This window comes from Puma concolor, chromosome D2, assembly GCF_028749965.1.
Source record: "Puma concolor isolate L17-30 chromosome D2, mPumCon1.1.hap2, whole genome shotgun sequence".
Taxonomy (NCBI): Eukaryota; Metazoa; Chordata; class Mammalia; order Carnivora; family Felidae; genus Puma; species Puma concolor.
In genome coordinates, this window is record NC_141677.1 from 31,081,429 (window position 1) to 31,101,500 (window position 20,072).

At 41.7% G+C, this 20,072-nt stretch overlaps 1 protein-coding gene across 1 annotated transcript; it reads left to right on the forward strand.

Moving 5' to 3' along the window:
• Nucleotides 1–4,742: 4,742 nt before the first annotated feature.
• Nucleotides 4,743–20,017, forward strand: SRGN (serglycin). The gene is made up of 3 exons (XM_086679879.1): nucleotides 4,743–4,905; nucleotides 14,740–14,887; nucleotides 19,055–20,017. Exons 1-3 carry the CDS (start codon nucleotides 4,830–4,832, stop codon nucleotides 19,326–19,328), a joined length of 498 nt encoding a protein of 165 aa, XP_086536005.1. The 5' UTR covers nucleotides 4,743–4,829; the 3' UTR covers nucleotides 19,329–20,017.
• The last annotated feature ends 55 nt before the right edge of the window (nucleotides 20,018–20,072 follow it).

A 20,072-nucleotide genomic window follows, 5' to 3' on the forward strand; every position in this document is an offset into this window, starting at 1 on the left:
AACATAATCAATATAAAAATTATTAATAAGATTTTACATTTTTTCCTTAATATATCTTTTAAATCCAATGTATGGTTTACAAATAGAGCATATCTCAATTCAGATTAGCACATGTCAGGTGCTTACTAACCACGTAGGGCTACCATGTTGGACAGTGCAGTTCTGAGTGATGGGAGGATGGTTCTTGGCAGTGAGCTGGGGTGGGCTAGTTAGGCTGGGCCCTGATTCCCTCCCAATCACCACAATGATATCCAGAAAGGCCTCTGGGATGAGGATCTTCTGGTCATACAGAACGAGGAAGATCTTGATTGCAAGCCCTACAAGTTCAAGAGTGTGGTTTTGAATAGTGATCTATTGAGCAAGCTCTTGCTTGCCCCTAACGGTCTTTTCTTTTCTCCCCACTAGCCCCATCCTATCTGAAAACTACATTGGGAGTCCCTTGAAATAGGAATTTTGCTGAATTGTTCTGCCTATATTCCCACCAGCCAGGAAGGAGAGACCATCCCATCCCCCCTTGGAGAAATGCCCTTTGGTCCAATTCAAGGAGATTTCACTTTGGTCTTTAAAGTAGGATGGGCCTTGGGGAAGACTGACTTGATTTTGAGGACAAGACCTCTTCTCTTCACCTCTTTAGACATGAATTTGCATGTCTTTCCTCCAGTTCATTATTATAAGTTTGTTTGAAGGGAGCCTCATTTTCTTATTTTCAAGTTTTTGAAAAGAGTGGAAGGGAACTCATTCTTACCCCCATGAGCTAGAAGTATCAATACCTCCATGGATACTCTAAAATCTGAAAAGAAACTCATGCTTATTACATTTGTGATGAGGTTGCACTATCTACTTAACCCACAGATGTTCTTTTCTTTCAGCCTTCCTAACTACTGTTTGTACCAATCTTTGGTATTTCCAGCCACATTGCCTTGAGGTGAATTACTTTTATCAGGCAGTTCTTAAGTGCTGATCTCTGATTCAAATTTCTCTTTTTTTTTTTAAGTTTGTTTGTTTGTTAGTTTGTTTATTTATTTCTTTATTTATTTCCTTCTTTATTTAGAGAGCAAGAGAGAGCACACAACCTGGGAAGGGGCAGAGAGAGAAAGAGGGAGAGAGAGAATCCCAAGCAGGCTCCATGCTGTCAGCAAAGAGCTTGACACCTGTGCTTCCAACCCACCACCCGTGAGGTCATGATCTGAGCCAAAATAAAAAATCAGGATGCTTAATCGACTGAGCCACCCAGTTGCCTCTGATTCAAATTCTTTGATATCATTGTGCCCCAAAGGAGGGAGATACAAATTAAAACCACAATGAGATACCACCTCACACTAGTCAGAATGACCAACATTAACAACTCAGGCAACAACAGATGTTGGGGAGGATGTGGAGAAAGAGGGTCTCTTTTGCATTGCTGGTGGGAATGCAAGCTGGTGCGGCCACTCTGGAAAACAGTATGGAGGTTCCTCAAAAAGTTAAAAATAGGGGCGCCTGGGTGGCTCAGTCGGTTAAGCGGCTGACTTCGGCTCAGGTCATGATCTCGCGGTCCATGAGTTCGAGCCCCGTGTCGGGCTCTGTGCTGACAGCTCAGAGCCTGGAGCCTGTTTCAGATTCTGTGTCTCCCTCTCTCTGACCCTCCCCCGTTCATGCTCTCTCTCTGTCTCAAAAATAAATAAACGTTAAAAAAAAAAAAGTTAAAAAAGAACTACCCTATGAGCCAGCAATTGCACTACTCGGTATTTATCCAAGGGATATAGGTGTGCTGTTTCAAAGGGGCACATGCACCCCAATGTTTATAGCAGTGCTATTGACAATAGTCAAAGTATGGAAAGACCCCAAATGTCCATCGATGGATGAATGGATAAAGAAGATGTGGTATATATATATATATATATATATATATATATATATATATATACAATGAAGTATTACTCAGTAATCAAAAAGAACGAAATCTTGTCATTTGCAACTATGTGAATGGAACTAGAAGGTATTATGCTAAGCGAAATTAATCAGAGAAAGACAAATATCATATGGCTTCACTTATATGTGGAATTTAAGATGCAAAACAGTTGAACATAAGGGAAGGGAAGCAAAAATAATATAAAAACTGGGAGGGGGACAAAACATAAGAGACTCTTACATATAGAGAACTGAGGGTCGCTGGAGGGGTTGTGGGTGGGATATTAAGGGGTATTAAGGCAGACACTTGTTGGGATGAGCATGGGGTGTTACACATAGTGGATGAATCACTGGAATCTACTCCTGAAATCATTATTGCACTGAATACTAACTTGGATGTGAATTTAGAAATTAATTAATTAATTAGTTAAAAAAAAGAAAAAAGCAGTTGCTTAACTGACTAAGCCACTCAGGTGCCCCAAAACAGATCTGCTTTTAAAAAGACCACCCTGAAACCAATAGCTAGTGGGAAGCCATGTTGTTGTTTTTAATATTTTGTTTATTTTTGAGAAAGAGAGACAGAGTATGGGCCGGGGCAGAGAGAGAGGGAGACACAGAATCGGAAGCAGGCTCCAGGCTCCGAGCTGTCAGCACAGAGCTCAACATGGGGCTCGAACCCCTGAGCCTCAAGATTATGACCTGAGCCAAAGTCAGATGCTTAACCGACTGAGCCACCCAGGCACCCTGGTGAAAAGTCATGTTTATGTGAAGAGGGGAGGAGGCGGGGTACATTACTTTTTAGATGTGGAACTGGTGTGTGTCCTGTTCCAGGTGATTGTTAAGGAATGAAGATGCCCATGCCACGGGAAAATCAATTGTGTGTGAAATAAAACAGATGCATTTAAGGTTGCCTGGTAACTGAAGAATGAAGTCCAGAACAGAATTTCCCTTTTAAAATTATGGAGAACAGGCTTATTGTAGAGGGTAAGGTTTAGGGACAGATAAAGATCCTCTTTGGTTAATGGAGGAAATTTGGGGCAAGAAGAATGGTAGGTCCCCAGCCCAGAGGGGCGCCGCTAACGCACTCCTCATAGGGTATGCCGTGAGCTTCCTCGGGCACCCTCTCATTGGTTCCCCTCACCATTGTCAGAACCAGAGCAGGGGGCCCAACGTCCCTCAGCTGCTAAGTGAGGGAGTCAAGTTAGGACCCAGGACTTCTGGATGCCACATGCATTTGTCCTGCTCCTCTGCAGCTTAAAGAAGCCTAGGGAAATGAAACTGGAGGAAGGCTGTTTGGGAAAAGAAACTGTTGGTTGTCAGCGTAGTGGGAGAAGAGCAGATGGTTGAGAATGCGGCACCATTAAAAAAAAAAAAAAATCACCATGACCCAGAGAAGGAAAAAATGAAGTACCCAAAGGAAAAAGGCCTCCAAAATGATCATTTTCAATCAGGAGCTCTAAGCAGTTCTGTGGTTTTGCAGGGCTTACGGGAGCTATTGTTTTCGGGCCAGGGCTTTAAATTGGGGGATAGGGTTAAAAAAGACCAGAGATGAGGGCTGTTATTTCAAGCTGAAACCAATATTCCATACTGGGGAGCTCACTAGGTTTGTGAGTTTTGGGGTCGGGTACAGCTAAAGAGGGGTCCCTGGCCTCACTTCCAGATGGTTCTGAGGACCGTCAAGATGTGCATTCTTCATAGCTCTTGTGGACTTGGACCACAGCTACTCAGCGATTAGATTGTGAGGCCTGTCCTTAGCAGGAAATGGTAAAGGAATCAGCAGGAAGCTGAAAACAAGAAAACGGAAACCCCTCCCTCCTGTCAAAGGACCGACAACAGTGAGGGTGAAAATGGAAAGTGGGGGCTGTAGGGACAGGCATGTGGAAATGGAGAGTGGTTGAACCTTGAATAGAAGGCAACAGTGTGTGCCCCCAGGCGAGAACACGTGTTCAACTGTTATGTCTGTCCTGCAACTTTAACGTGGAGCCTCTACCCGGTGTTCCTCAGTCCCCCAGAAGTCTATGCACGATTCCCAGGACCTGAGAAACAGCCACTCCTTTAGTTACAGGGGGCAGCGCAGCATGAGCTCCAGCAGCCCACTGGGCGGACACAACACACCTTGTTTCTGATGCCCAGCTCATTCAAGGCCAGAGAACCCCAAATTCAAGGTGGAAACTTTTACCAGGAGAAAAGGTGAAAGCATAAATGCAATTGCATCGTAAGAAATACTTGGTGTGGAGGGGCAGAGAAGTGCAAAGTCGTTTTTCTGTTGTGCCCAAGTGCTTGGTAACCAGAAATCCTCGCTGCATTCTTGAGGAAGAGGGAGAGCCAGGGATCGATCCAATGGAAGCAACAGAGTCCAGTAAGAAACCTGTTCTCTGAAACCGGAGAACACTTTTTTTGTAGATGAGAACTCAGCTTTGAACTCTTACCTCTCGAGCTCGACTCAGTGACTTGTGCTACTCCTGACAGAAAGGAAAATTAACATTTTATGTTGAAGGTGCTCAGTATGAAAAGGCAGTGCCCAGCTCCCCCTCATCCACAGGGCAGTGGACTCCTTATGTTAAAAATCTTGTGTTCAGATTGCTAATTGAGGAGAGGAAAAACCGACTCTACTGAATGCTGATTCTACTGTTTTAGTGGGAAAACAATTTCTAACAGGCAAGTGTGAAGCAACAAAACTTTTGAAAAAGCAGACCTGGGGAGAGTTCAGTGCAGTTTCATAATGGGTATGAATAGTTATTTTGCTGTCTTTTTTTTTTTTTTAATCTTTCTGGGTTTTGATGTGGATCTCTTTCTATTTGTTCAGGAAATTGTGACGTGTGTTCTGGGCAGGGTTTGAGGTTTTGGAACTTTTTCTAAAAGGGACAGAGTGCACCCTGCTACATTTCCTAATCGTGAAGTTGGTGTCCAGGCAGCAGGACCGAAGTGAGCTGGTCACGATGCAACGGCTCCTCCAGGGCACTACGTTTGTCCTGGCTCTTGCCCTCCTCCTGGTTTTTGATTCTTCGGTTCAAGGTAAGACCTGGGAAACTTGCACCCCCCGCTCCCCGCTGTAATCTTTGTAAGCCCCATGTTTCCCACAAATGATAATATTCACTTTAAGATACAGAATGTATTGTGGGAGAAAGTATGCAAGGAAAAAGTATTTGGGGTGGCTAAACTCCTTAATGTGAGTTTGGTTAAGTTTGGTACCAAGAAGGATGAGGCTCTGGAGGCAGGTGTGGCCTTATAAGCTCTCACAATGGTTGAAACGTGCTCTTTTATTTTGGGATGAAAAGGTATAGTTTATAAACTTTTTTTTAATGTATATTTTCTTTTACTGAGAGAGAGAGAGAGAGAGAGAGAGAGAGACAGACAGAGGGAGAGAGAATCCCAAGCAGGCTCAGCGCTGTCAGCACAGAGTCCCATGCGGGGCTCTATCCCAGGAACCCTGAGATCATGACCTGAGTCGAGATCAAGAGTCCCACACTTAACTGACGGAGGCACACAGGCACCCCTAGTTTATAAACTTTCAGAAATTCAAGAAAGTAATATAGAAAAATACCTATGTGTCTATGGAGAAAGTGGCACTGTTGAGTGCCTATCCCTTAGGGTTTCTATCAGTCCCAAGTTTTCCTATATTATGGTGGTGTCATAATTACTCTAACAGTGGGAAATGATATATTTGTAGAAATCAGAGTAAATTTGTTTTTTTTTTTCCTTTTTTAAAAAAAACTTGGTTCTTAGTGAAAATTCAATTATGGCTAGACATAGTACAAGCCCTCTCAGAGTTTATAAAGAGGCCAAAGAATTTCAGTATCTGTGCTGTTGCTCACAGAGACATTACATCTGGAAATTTCTTGTTAGATTTCTCTATGATCCAGGGTTGTTTAGTCAGACTGAAACAACTTAAAGTCTTAATGACTAAGACAACGAAAATTAACAGTTTGTAGGAAAGATACAATTTCTTCTCCTTTGGTAAATAAGGGATCATGTCTAAACAAGGAAGAAGGTCATTACCTGATAAATAGATGGGAGAGTTTATGGTAGAAACACATTTAAGGTTCCCCAAATTGCACAGGAAATACTGACTCCTAGTGACATACATGTCCTGGATTTGTTTCTTCAAAGTGACTCTAATGGTCTTGTTTTTACTTTTGGTGGAAATGAAATCATATAGGGAATCTCAGATATGTTCGTCATGTACTGGAAATTTATAAAATTATTTTCTTCTTGTTATGCATTTATTGAAGAAAATAACAGCAAGTAGTGTTGCTGAAACTTTTTTATGAATCTATTTATTTAAAAAAAATTTTTTTTACATTTATTTATTTTTGAGAGACGGAGAGAGACAGAGCACAAGTGGGGGAGGGGCCGAGGGAGAGGGAGACACAGAATCCGAAGCAGGCTCCAGGCTCTGAGCTGTCAGCACAGAGCCCGAGGCGGGGCTCGAACTCACAAACCACGAGATCGTGACCTGAGCTGAAGTTGGATGCTTAACCAACTGAGCCACGCAGGAGCCCCAAATCTATTTATTTTTTACAGTATAAAACATTATTGATTGTAGGGAACAGGCTTGGGTCTTTTAGGGAAAATCTTCAGCTTGACGAGGTAATTCCCTAGTGTGTTGTGACAAGATCCAGGGTAATGAGGTCTATATTTGTAGCACAGATTTGAGTGACCAGTTGGTGGGGAGAGGGGGTGGGGTGCGGGGGGAGTCCACCCTGGCAAGAGCTAAGTTAGTCTTTACGTATTCAGAATTTCCCCCAAATATCACGTTCCCCACAAAGATTCAGTAGGTAAAACTGGAATTAAAGCAAAAACGTTCCTTATGTAGTAGGTATTCATCAGAAAGAAGTGAAGAAACCATGATGAAACTGTACAAAGTACTAGCATTTATATCATCACCTGGTAGGTTTGGCTCTTTGTTGGAAAAGGAACCAAGAAAGAGAGAATGAATGAACTGAAAAACTAGGGTATTTCCAAAGGAGAAGTGCACTTGGTGTTGGAATGAAGGGTTTGTGCCCACGTCTCAATAGGAAGGGAGGGGCGCCTGGGTGGCTCGGTCAGTTAAGCGTCCGACTTCGGCTCAGGTCACGATCTCATGGTCCGTGAGTTCGAGTCCCACGTCGGGCTCTGTGCTGACCGCTCAGAGCCTGGAGCCTGTTTCAGATTCTGTGTCTCCCTCTCTCTCTGCCCCTCCCCTGTTCATGCTCTGTCTCTCTCTGTCTAAAAAATAAATAAACGTTAAAAAAAAAAATTCAATAGGAAGGGAAACAGATGCCCACCCGGGGCTGTGTGTGCGAGTGACGGCAAGCTCAAGGCTGCAGTGGAAAGAGCCACGCCACTATTTCACCACACATCCACGTGATGCCAGGTGTGATCTGACAGTGTTTTTCCTCCATCTTTTAAAAAATATTTACTCAAACCACTGGTTTGACTGAACTGATCAAATTAACTAGGCTTTTGGCTTGCTTTTACTGCACATATTCAAAACATCTTAGATTACTGTATTTGTTTGCGAAGACTGCCCAGTATCCCAGACTGGTGTGGCTTAAACAACAGAAGTTTATTTCCTCACAGTTCTGGAGGCTAGAAGTCCAAGATCAAGATGTCGGTGGGGTTGGTTTCATTCTGAAGCCTCTTTCCTTGCCTTGAAGATGCCCATCTCTCTGTGTCTTCACATGGTCCTTCCTCTGTGTGTGTCTGTGTCCTGATCTCTTCTTCATAAGAGACACCAGCCATATTGGATTATAAGGACCCAGCCATATTGGATTAGGGTATATCCATATGACCTCATTTGACCTTAATTACCTCTTTTTAGTCCCTATCTCCAGATACAACCCCATTCTGAGGTATTGAGAGTTAGGGCTTCGACACACAAATTGAGGGGACACAACTCAGCCCCTATCAGTTACTATAAGTCAAACCCAAGTAAAGACATGATGTAAAATCATGTCTATTAGGGGCAAAGAAATGGAAATTTGGCAACGCATGGGAGACCCTAGAGAGCACAGGTGGCCATCGATTTAATGTAGAGCTCCAGGGGATTATTGATTATTGGTAAGGTCTGTGAATCCTAAAGTCTTTTATTGCCCCCCTTTTAATTTTTTTCATGTTTATTTATTTATTTTGAGAGGAGAGTGGGGTGGAGAGGGGCAGAGGGAGAGAGAGAGAGAGAGAGAGAGAGAGAGAGTCCCAAGCAGACTCCGCATTCTGTGGGGTGTCATCTGACAAACCATGACATCATGACATGAGCCAAAATCAAGAACTGGACGCTTAACTGACTGAGCCACACAGGCGCCCTGCCCCTCTTTTTAAAAGATGCCCATAAAGAGAGAAAATGGAAAATCCACGAGCAGTTGTGGCCAGATCATGTGTTCACTCCACACTATTGGGTTACAGTAGATATTGATTCCACCCATGTGTGCTGCTGTTTGATTGTAAAGTGATTTCATGTACATTCTCTCGTAAATGATCATCACATTTCCTGTGAAGAGGAATTAACACCACTTTATAGAAGAGAAGATTCATTTGCTTTTTAGACCAACTGCTTGCAAAATATTTTGAGACTTTAGGCCAGAAGTGGCCATCTGATTTCAAGGACAGAGTTTACTTTCTACTGCAACTTGACTGTCTTCTAGGTAGAGATTTTCTTTTTTCTTTACTGATCTTATCTTTTCTCTTATCTTTTCTTTCTTTTTAAAGTTTTTATTTTTAAGTAATCACTATATCCAATGTGGGACTTGAACTTACAACTCTGAGATCAAGAGTAACGTGTTCTACTGACTGAGTCAGCCAGGTGCCTCAAGTTTTTCTTTCTTTAAGACAAAAAAACCTTGTTTTGACTGTAGTAAACTTGCTATAAAGTTTACCAGCGAATTGAGGTATAGAGAGGGAGAAATTGAAAGTAAACTGGGAACATTTACAGCTTGGCAAGCCATGCAAGGGTGGGGGAACCTTATCTATCTTGTAGAATTGATTGTCTAGTAGGAAGCAACTCCAACTTAGTGATGTCTGTTTCCATGCTACCCAAACAACGAACAAAATGGCCTTTTTTTTTTTTTTTTAACCCTCCGCATGGCAGTTTCTGCTTAAGTTTCTCTAACATACCTGCAGCAGATCTCCATTAAGAATAGGAAATTGGCTGGGGCGCCTGGGTGGCGCAGTCGGTTAAGCGTCCGACTTCAGCCAGGTCACGACCTCGTGGTCCGTGAGTTCGAGCCCCGCGTCGGGCTCTGGGCTGATGGCTCGGAGCCTGCAGCCTGTTTCCGATTCTGTGTCTCCCTCTCTCTCTGCCCCTCCCCCGTTCATGCTCTGTCTCTCTCTGTCCCCAAAAAATAAATAAACGTTGAAAAAAAAATTAAAAAAAAAAAGTATAGGAAATTGGCCAATTGTGATGATGTTGGGGAAAAATTGGTACTACAATATATAAAGATGTAGAGAGATTACTGGGGTAATGTTCATTCACAGAAAGCATTTTGTATAAAGTGGGACTAGTGACTTTGTGTGTATGTGGGGGTGGCGAGCAATGAGGAAAGGATTCTAAATCATTTACCCTTCTTTTCCCTGGAATCTACCACAAAGTTCACCAGCAGATCCAGTAGGTGGGGCCTTTGGAGAAGATAACCCTTGTGTCCACTAGCGTTCTCTCTTTTATTTTTTCCAATTATGGTAATCAGTAATCATGAGGCATTTCTCTCAAGCAAGATAGGAGTCAAGATATTCCCACAACATCGGGGGCTGGAACTGTTGAATTCACATCCTGCCAACACCCTTCAACAGATATGTCAGGAACATCGTGTCTGTAACCATGTTCTTTATTTTAATCCAACTGAAAATTATCAATCCCAAATTAGATACACTTTTCTGGGGGGGGGGGGGGTGACTTCTACCTTTGATTTCTTTATGAGTTTTTAAACAGCTTTATTGAAATAGCATTCACATACCATAGAGTTCATCCATTCAAAGTGTACAATTCAAAGTTTTTAAATTATATTCACAGATATATGCAACTATCACTATAGTCAATTTTAGAACATTTTCATCAACCCCCAAAAGAAGCCCCTCTTTTTTTTTTTAATATTTTATTTTAAAGTAATCCCTACACCCAGTGTGAGGCCTGAACTTACAACCCTGAGATCAGGAGTCATGCATTTTACCCACTGAGTCAGTCAGGCATCCCAAGAAGCCCCTCTTTATAAATTTTAAAAGCTGAGACTCTGAATTCTGGGGGGAATTTTGTATTTTAGAATTTGTTTTCATGAGTTTATGAAAGCTGTATTATGCCAGCAAAATGATAGGGTCTTTCACCTGGACGCTTCCCCGTAAAGTTTTAGTTTTACTTTTCTGTTTAACTTCCTATCTATGCAAACATTCTCTCAGCTTGATAGCACATCGGCTGCCTGTAAAGGAGAAGGCAAACATCTACAGTGCCCAAAATGATAGCCTCTGAGCGCTTGAAATGGGGTGAATCCAAACTGAAATGTGCTGTTAGTGCAAAATATGCACCCAGACTTACATGAAAAGAAAAACGTAAAATATTCATTAATAACTTACATTGCTTATATGTTAAATGGCAATATCTGAATACATTGGTTAAATGAAATGTCTTGAAATTAATTTCACTTGTCTCTTTCTACTTTAAAAAATAGAGCTGCTATGACATTGAAAATTCCATACGTGGGCGCCTGGGTGGCCCAGTGGGTTAAGCGTGGGACTTAGGCTCAGGTCATGATCCTGTGAGTTCGAGCCCCCGTTCAGGCTCTGTGCTGACAGCTCAGAACCTGAAGCCTGCTTCAGGCTGCCCCTCCCCCGATCTGTCTCTGTCTCTCTCAAATATAAATAAACATTAAAAAAAAAGAAAGAATATTTCATACATGGTTGTCTGAACACTTCTATTGGACAGCGCTGTTCTAGACAGCCCACAGTGTGAAGACATCGCCCTCTGCTGGACATGTTGGATTTTTTTTTTTTTTTTTTTTAGTCCCACCTACAAGGCAGGGCTTTTAAGTAGCAAGCACTCAATGCCAAACTTACGCTGCTTGAGGAAAGAATCAGAGGAGAAAGGTAAACCATACCAATACCAGGTGCAAAGATTTGTGCTAGATGTTTTACATACTTTCATCTCACTGTAAAGGAACTGTTTGGGATACTATTATTCATCTTTGAAAGATGAGAAATTGAGAATCAGACAGATGCTAAATGGTAGAATGAGTGTTTAAATTCTGATGTCTTTATAAGTTGTCCACTAGCAGAGATTGGTCATTGTGGTCTCCTCCTCATCGGAGAAACTAGTGTTTAAGGAGCTCTGACCATGGTGCTAGTTATTATTCTAAGAACCTAACATTTATATCTCATTATCAGATCTATTACTGTTCCCATTTCATGGATGAAGAAATTGAGCTACACAGAGGTTAAGTAAGTTGGTCAAGGTCACACAGCTAGTAAGGGGCATTGGATGTCATCTTGCTACCTTACCTCCAGTCTCCAGACAGTGACAGAACTAACCTATTTTGGATGACTAGCTGTCCCAGGCCAGATACAGTTAGCGGTATTCAGAAACCATGGGGAAAATTGTGATAGTATTTCCAAAGGTAAGAAAGAAAGAAAGAAAGAAACAAACAAACAAACCAGCGGGAGAATATTTACTTTCTTACATTAGTGTCTTTAATTTTTCAAGGAATACTGTTATTTATAGAAATTTATAAAACAAAATGAGAAAAAAATCACCAAAGAGTCTATCACTATATTTTTGTGGATTTCCTCAAATTTCTCCCCAATATCTGTTTATGCGGTTGCATTAACAACTACTATGCAGCATGGCGTTCTGCCTTTTTCACTCATTTTTAAATATAGAGTTTCCCATGATGTTACATAGTCTTTTCTATAACCACTACTTTTTAACTTTTTTGTCAATATTCCCTCATATGAATGACTAATAATGAGATTTTTAACTGCTTTGATCAAGTTATTTCCTGTTTCCCCAGTTTAAATAGTACTAAGGTGAATAGTTTCATGTATCTTTTATACATTGTATTTTACTTATATCTATATATCTCTTTATAGATATAAAATGTGTATCATATATCTTAATGATGTAATAACTTGGTTAATCAGAGCTATTAGGACAAAGTTGAGTACAAATAGACATGATAGAGAATCATAAAGAAAGAGGACATTTTGAAAAAGTTCTGTGGTTCTGCAGTCTTTTAAGAACAAAGTCCTTGGCCATCCTATTGAGAGGTAAAGTGAACTTGACTTTGGTATCAACCTCTGATAGTTGCTGTCAGAAGAGAACAGGACATAGTTTGTGCATACTCTTCTAGAAACAGATACTGGGGGTGACCCCAAAACTCCAAAGTTCATGGTCTCTGGGGATGTTGGGTAATGAGATTAGGGGTCATTTTTCTTTTTTTTTTTTTTGTTTAATACATTTTCAAAATTTCCTATAATAAGCTCATATTTCTTTTCTCCTTTTAAAAAATAAAGTTATTTAAGTTTATTTATTTTAAGAGAAAGAGAGGGTAGAGGAAGGGCAGAGAGAGAGAGAGAGAGAGAGAGAGAGAGAATCCCAGGCAGGCTCCATGCTGTCAGCGTGGAGCCCTATGTGGGGCTCGAACACACGAACCATGAGATCATGACCTGAGGCAAAACCAAGAGTCAGAAGCTTAACCAACAGAGCCACCCAGGCGCCCTGTAACATAAATGTTATTTTAAAAAATTGCAACAAAAGCAGTCTAGATGTAAGGAATATCTAAACAGACTGCCCATTTCTAGAGGAGAGTGCTGTAAAAGGTAAAGACACCTTTCCATTAGTCCCTGAATTAAAACAATGTCAGGAAACCCTGTCAAATTGCTGTAGGAGTCCATTTATGTAAAATTACCGAAGATATAAACTAATTTTTTAAGTCTATTTATTTATTTACTTTTGAGAGAGAGAGGGCGAGCAGAGGAAGGGAAGAGAGAGAGGGAGAGAGAGAGAATCCCAAGCAGGCTTCGTGCTGTCAGCACAGAGCCTGATGCAGGGCTCAAATTCATGAACTGTGAGATCATGACCTGAGCCAAAATCAAGATTTGGAGGCTTAACTGACTGAGCCACCCAGTCGTCCCTAAACTAATTTATGATGACAGGAAGCAGATGAATTGTTGTAGGGGGCTTGCAGAAGTGTGTCAAGAGGAGGGAGGGCAGTCAGGGTCCTTCCTTCCTCTGTCTTCTGCCTACCAATCCCCTCCACAAAGGAAATCAGTATGTTGTGTAACTTTTCAGAGGTTCAAGATACATATATGCAAGCATATATGTAAATATATTCTTAAAAACACAAACACACACAAATGTTAACACAATGCACAGTGTTCCTTACTTTGTTTTAAATTTAATAATCTACTTTGGAGAATCTATATCAGTGTCCAGAGAGCTGCCTCATTCTTTTTTTTTTTTTTTTAAGTTTATTTATTTGTTTTGAGAGAGAGAGCAACTGGGATAGAGGCAGAGAGAGAGAGAGAATCCCAAGCAGGCTCTGCACTGTCAGTGCAGAGCTCAACGTGGGGCTCAAACCCACGAACCACAAGATGTGGCCTGAAATCAAGAGTCGGACGCTTAACCAACTGAGCCATCCAGGCACCCCTGCCTCATTCTTTTAATAGCTGTACTTTAACATGTAATTTTCCAATCTTTTACTATTGCAAAAAAAAAAAAAAGTTGCTGTGATTGTCCATAGCACTGGGTTTTTTGTTTGTTTTCTGAAATAGTTGTTACCATTTCCACTTTGATCTGTACAGACAACAATGTACTGGGTTTTAAAACCACTTTTCCTGCTTTTCAAGGATTCTAGACAAGCCCTTTCTTGCTAGGTGATTATTAGTTGCCCTTGTGTGAATAAAACATGGGCTTCGGGTGGGGAGGAGATGAACCTTTTGGAGTATGGGGAAGTAGTTCTCACCATCGGGCTTCCATTCTTGCTAAAGTGAAGAATAGACAGTTTATTTCATGAATTAATAAGGCATCTCTTGTATGACCTTCTAACACCAGATTTGGAGACTTCTGTGTAGAAACTAAACTCAAAAGAAGCTGTGACAAACTAGGGTATTCCAACCAGTCTGTCCCTCTGCGAATAGAACAGCCTAGTTCTTCTGAAATCTCGACTGGATCTGAGGGCAAAGAAAGAGGGCAGGTTTTTTATTTACTTTTCACTGCTAAGAACATCATATGGCCCTAAAGAACTAGGGCCCCGTAGTGTCTTAGGTACTACTTGGTGTATTCCTTAATCTTTCTTAATGTGATTTGACTCATCTCTTTAAGAAGGGGCAGGCTTTGGGGGTCAGATATGGGTTTGAATACTGGGCCCTTCAATACCCGTGTGGCCTCAGTTTTCCTTTGCGTAAAGTGGAGAGAATAGTACAAAAATAATAATAGTTAACACTACCAAGTGTTTATTGTGTTCCTGGCACTATGTTAACGTCTTTACATGCATTTCTTATTTAATTTTGAGGACCAGCTTATGAGAAAAAACGACACTGTTAGCGTCTTCATTTCACAGAGGGGGCTCAGGGAAGTGAAGGTTTCCCAGGTCACCAGTAGCATAGCTGGGACTTTACTCCAGGTGGCTGATTGCCCAAGCCTATTCTAACCTTAAACCCTGGGCTACTTTATGGGGTTGTTGGGAGGACAATGTATCTAAAAGGCTGGCACACGGTGGATGCTGCTGTTCTATTTATGGTCTTTCTATTTACGGTCTATTTATGGTCATGCCCACACCTTACCTTCTACCAAATTTAGAATTCATTTAATCAACAATTTCTTCTGGACAGAGTGATGAGAAGCTGTGTGAGAGGTACTTAGTAACCACATGGGTTCCTTTTTTGGGGTAGGTTCTCCTGTGCGGAGGGCCAGGTACCAGTGGGTACGCTGTAATCCTGAGAGTAATTCTGCAAACTGCATTGATGAAAAAGGACCAATGTTCAACATGCTTCCAGATGAAACCAACAGAATCCTCCCTCCAAGGACTGACCCTTTTTTGTAAGTGAACTTTCTCTGATCTTACTTTCACTGACCCCTGTTGAGACCTTGGCTTGGAGATGGGAGGGTTGTCCAGTGTGTTCTTCTTCAGGCTCTTGCCTTGGTGGCTTGGTTTTCGCCACACAGTACACGGTAAAGCTGTATACTGTATTTACTGGTGTGTGAGATGCGCAAGAATGCACGATTCATCCATACTTTTGCAAGGTCTTTTTGTGGTGGCAGAGACAAAAACCAACTACTTTTCACCAACAAGTATTGGAAATGATTGAGCATTATTCTGTTTATGTAAATAGAGCACGTTATATATTAAAATCCAATAGGAGTCTGGCAACTGCGTGCATAAATAAAATGCAGTACTTCGCTAGAGTGGACTATTATTTGGCCAAATAAGGAACGAAGTGTGTGATCACATGGATCTATCCTGAAAACAGTATGCAAAGTGAAAAAAACCAGACACAAAAAGCCACACCTTGCATGATTCTATCCATATGAAATGCCCAGAATAGTCAATTCTACGGAGGTGGAAAATAGATGAGTGGTCACCAGGGGCTGGAGGAGAGGGAGGAATACAGAATGATTGCTAATAGGGGTTATTAAAATATCCTGAGAGGGGCGCCTGGGTGGCTTGGTCGATTAAGCGTCCGACTTTGGCTCAGGTCATGATCTCATGGTACGTGAGTTCGAGCCCCACGTCGGGCTCTGTGCTGACTGCTCAGAGCCTGCAGCCTGTTTCGGATTCTGTGTCTCCCTCTTTCTCTGCCCCTCCCCTGTTCATGCTCTGTCTCTCTCTGTCTCAAAAATAAATAAACATTTAAAAATTAAAAAATAAATAAATAAAATAAAATAAAATAAAATATCCTGAGATTAGATAGTAGTGATGAAAAAAGAAATTAGGGAAGAGAAGAATAAATGGCCATGGCTTATCAGAGACAAAGCCAAACCTCTTCTTGATGAAATAAAACCTGATTTAAACTTGCAAAAAAGATCCAATAGGAATTCATAAGTAACAAAAATGGAATTGTCTTCGAATCAATTGTTTTAGTAAGCAGCAAAGTCGTATAACAGGTAGCAAAAATGCGTTATGAAAAGGATTATCATAAAGGTTTAATCTTCAGACTTGGAAGATTAACCCTAGAAAATTACTCTCCTCAAAGCCAGGGAAGTCATCATGCCCAAACCAGGTGAGGCCATCATCACTCAGCGGGGCAGGGGGGAGGTCCTGGCGACCCTCTTCGTTTGCTGGCACTCACTGCATAAGAGATTACATCGTCACCATCCTCAAAATGTCGCTCTGCAATCCTGCTCCTATGCCTCTACTTCCTTTTTTTTTCTTTTTTTTTTTTTTATAACCTTTATTCAGTACCTTTATTCAGTATTGAGAGTCAGAGAGACAGAGCGTGGGGGGGGGGAGGGGGAGGGGGAAGGGGAGGGGGAGGGGGACCAGGATGGGCAGAGAGCATGGGAAACACAGAATCCAAAGCAGGCTCCAGGCTCTGAGCTGTCAGCACAGAGCCGGATGTGGGGCTCGAACTCAAGAACCGCGAGATCATGACCTGAGCTGAAGTTGGCCACTTAACCGACTGAGCCACCCGGGCACCCCTCCTGTACTTCTACTTTTAGTCCACAGCATTAAGCTTGAAATTGATTTTGTAGCATCCTCCATTATTTTAACTTCTGAGTTTCCACAGTAATTCATTTAAAGCTAAAATGTTGGAGGAATAACCCAAGTTCTCCCAAACAACTATTTTTACACCATTTCTTCTCTCCTTAAGTCTCTACAATCTTCTCTTTCCTCAGCCGGGAAATTTTCCATCTCACTCTGACCCCAGACACTTAGGAGTGAACAGTTCTTGCTTCTGTGTTAGTCCCAGGCCCATTTGCCCTCCTATCCATTCTTTTTCCTTTCCTCTTCCTTCTCTGTATTGGGTAAGGGGTGAGGGCTCATCCCATGGTCTGCATCTCTCAGGCTCCCTGATCTGTGGCTGAGTTTGGACAATGGAAGGCACAGAAGGGAGACCAGAGAGCATGAGAGGCAGGGAGAGATCAGGATGTTTCTTCTCCTCGGTCCCTGCCTTGAGTGGCACCTCTGGCAGGACTGTGTCTCCTCCATGACTTCGGCTCCCACCAGATACCCCTCGTAGCTGGGCTCAGGGAAATCCACCTCCTTCCATTGTCCCTTTAGCCCAGGGAGAGAAGTATCTTCTCTCATCTCTGGGTTTCCTCGCTATCCCCTGTCTGGCTTCACTGCTTTTCCATCACACATTAAGTAGTTTCCTGTGTTAAATATTGAGATGAGTTTCCTGATTGGACTCTGTGGCAGCTTCTAGGGCCACTCCTCCTTGTTCTGGGGATCCTACCTCTACACGCCTTTTCTAGGACTTCAGTTCTGCAGTGACTCCTGTGAGACCAGCATCTTGTTTCCACCGGGGTGCAGAATTCTCTAGCATCTCAGGCAGTTAGCTAGAATCCCTTCTTTGACTCTGCATCCTGTCCAGCTATTGCCCGTTCTCTGCTCCTCTTCACAGTAACACTTACCGAAAAGGATGCTTCCTGTCTCCCCATCCCTCTACCCCTTCTGTTTGGACTTCCGTTCATTTCTACCTTCCCCTCAGAATGTTTGGTAAGGTCACAATTACTCCTGGTTAACACATCCACTCTTTACTTCTCTGTGTTTGGCTTTCTCAACTTCTTAATTGCCTTCAAAACGGTTGATGCCCCCACCCTGGAAATGCTTTCTTCTCTAGGCTTCCATGGCCCCACCTTATCTTGAGTTTTCTTCTACTTCCCTGACTATTCGTTCTCCTCTGTTCAATATTTAATATATTGATATGGCCCTGGCTCTGTGCTGGGCCTCTTTTCTATCTGCACACTTTCTTTAGGTGACCTCATTGTTCCATGTTTTTGATACTCTGTGTGTGTGTGTGTGTGTGTGCGCGCGTGCACATGCGTTTCCACTTTTCCGGTGCCGATCCCTTTTCCCTGACCCCCACAGTCTAAACTAGCCACCTGGTCACCCTTTCATACATTAGTCTATTTCACTTCTCTGCATAGCATTTAGCACCATCTCATAGTTTCCTGATTTATTCACTTTTTATGGTCTGTCTTCCCCAATAAGTTCTAAATTTCTCGAGGAGGGACCTCATCTGTTCGTCCCCATTCTATCCTAGGCACTTAGAATAGGGATCCACTGTTCAATATTTACTGAAGGCATGCATGCATGATGCTCTAATCTGTTGTATGGCCTGTGGTTCACTATCTTCACGGAAAAAATGACCCATAGACTATGAAACACAGTTTTTGTCTCTGATATTTAGTTGTGTTGTTGTACCACTGAGGGGTAGTGACATGGCTCTGGTCTTTTGGTGCTGAGTGGACTTCTAAACCACCAAACTGAACCCAACTGAATGAATATATTTACTTTTTTTTTAAGTTTATTTATTTATTTTGAGACAGACAGGGAGCACAAGTGGGGAAGCAGCAGAGACAGCGGGGGAGAGAGAGAATCCCAAGCAGGCTCTGTGCCGTCAGCACTGAGCCCAATGCAGGGCTCGATCTCACGAACCATGAGTTCATGACCTGAGCCAACATCAAGAGTCGGATGCTTAACCTTCCGAGCCACTCAGGTGCCCCAATACATTTACTGTTTGAGAGGAAATTGAATGTTAATACGGTGGCAAACATAACGCTTAACTTGTCACAAAGAATTTCTTTAGATTCAGTTGTGTTGAAGCACTGTGAATATTAGGAGTTTTGTAGAAATTTGAAATTTGGGAAAAATGTCATCTATCTAGGCTGACTTACTTGTTTGTGCTTTCTTTAATGGAAGAAAATGGGAAAATTTATCTTTTTTTTTAAATAAATGTCCTCTTAATTTACCAAATACAGGATTGCTATGCTACCGATAAGAAAATTAGCATTGCTTATATGAGTCTGCAATGTGTAGATGTGGATACACAAATGCAATGAGTTAAGTCTAGGCAAACATGTAGAAAGGCCTGATCGATTTGTTTTTTGTTTTAAAGCATTGAATAACTGGGAAATGTGTAACTTTTAATTTGAGCAACTGGGTGGCTGCATTAATTTTCTACCTTAAAAATTTTTTATGATTTTCTTTCATATGTCTCAAACTTCACTGTTTTTCTTTTCCATTTTTTGTTCTTACTTCAGAATGACAGGATCCCAGAACTTGAATGATGTCTTCCCTCTCTCTGAGGACTATTTTGGATCTGGATCTGGATCCGGATCTGGCTCTGGCTCTGGCTCTGGCTCAGGATCTGGAAGTGGCTCTGGAAGTGGCCTCCTCACTGAAATTGACCAGGAATACCAACCAGTAGATGAAAACGATGCTTTTTATTACAACTTTAGGGCTCTCAAGAGAAATCTGCCCTCAGACAACCAGGACTTGGGCCAAGATGGACCAGAAGAGAATTTCATTCTGTGAAAGAGAGGGTTTCCCATTTTGATCCCAGGCAATGCATTCTATACGTTTTATGTACCGGAGTGAAATGATCCATTCTGGAATGAAAAAAGGTTTATAGGATTTCAAAAACATCTGAAAGAAAAGTTTAGGTTTTATCACCTTTTTTTCTTCATGAATTCTTCAAGCTTCCTTCACCTATCCTATTGTCCTGGAAAATACCTGCATTCTCTTTGTATCGTATTCAGCCAACATCACTATGAAATTACCTAGACTGCCCACGTCTAGAAAATGGCTTTAAAGAATAACTTAACCTGTTTAAAAAAAAATTCAGTCTGAGAAACAAATTGACAAGTGATATTTCACACCCCAGTCTTCAGAAACCTGACACTGATTGTGAATTTTATTGATATGCCCCTTTTCTTATGAAAAATCCAGATGAAACACCAGGTAAATTTATAGAGTGGGTGGGTAATTGACAAGTCCCCTGTAAAGTGTACCACTCTACTGTTACCACTGGATGTGCTGGGAGAGCTGGTGGGCCATGTTTGCTGAGAACTACGATTGGTGTTACAATTAGAAACTTAGGACCCAAACTAAAGCACGACTGTGCTCGGAATACTTCATACTGCTTTCCTTTTTTTTTTTTTTTTTTCCTGGATATCTGTGTATTTTCAAATGTTCCTCTATTAAAGCAGAACTATAATCAATGAGTTAAGCTGTCTGGGATCTCTTGTTATAATAGATAAATTAAGAAATAATCATTTT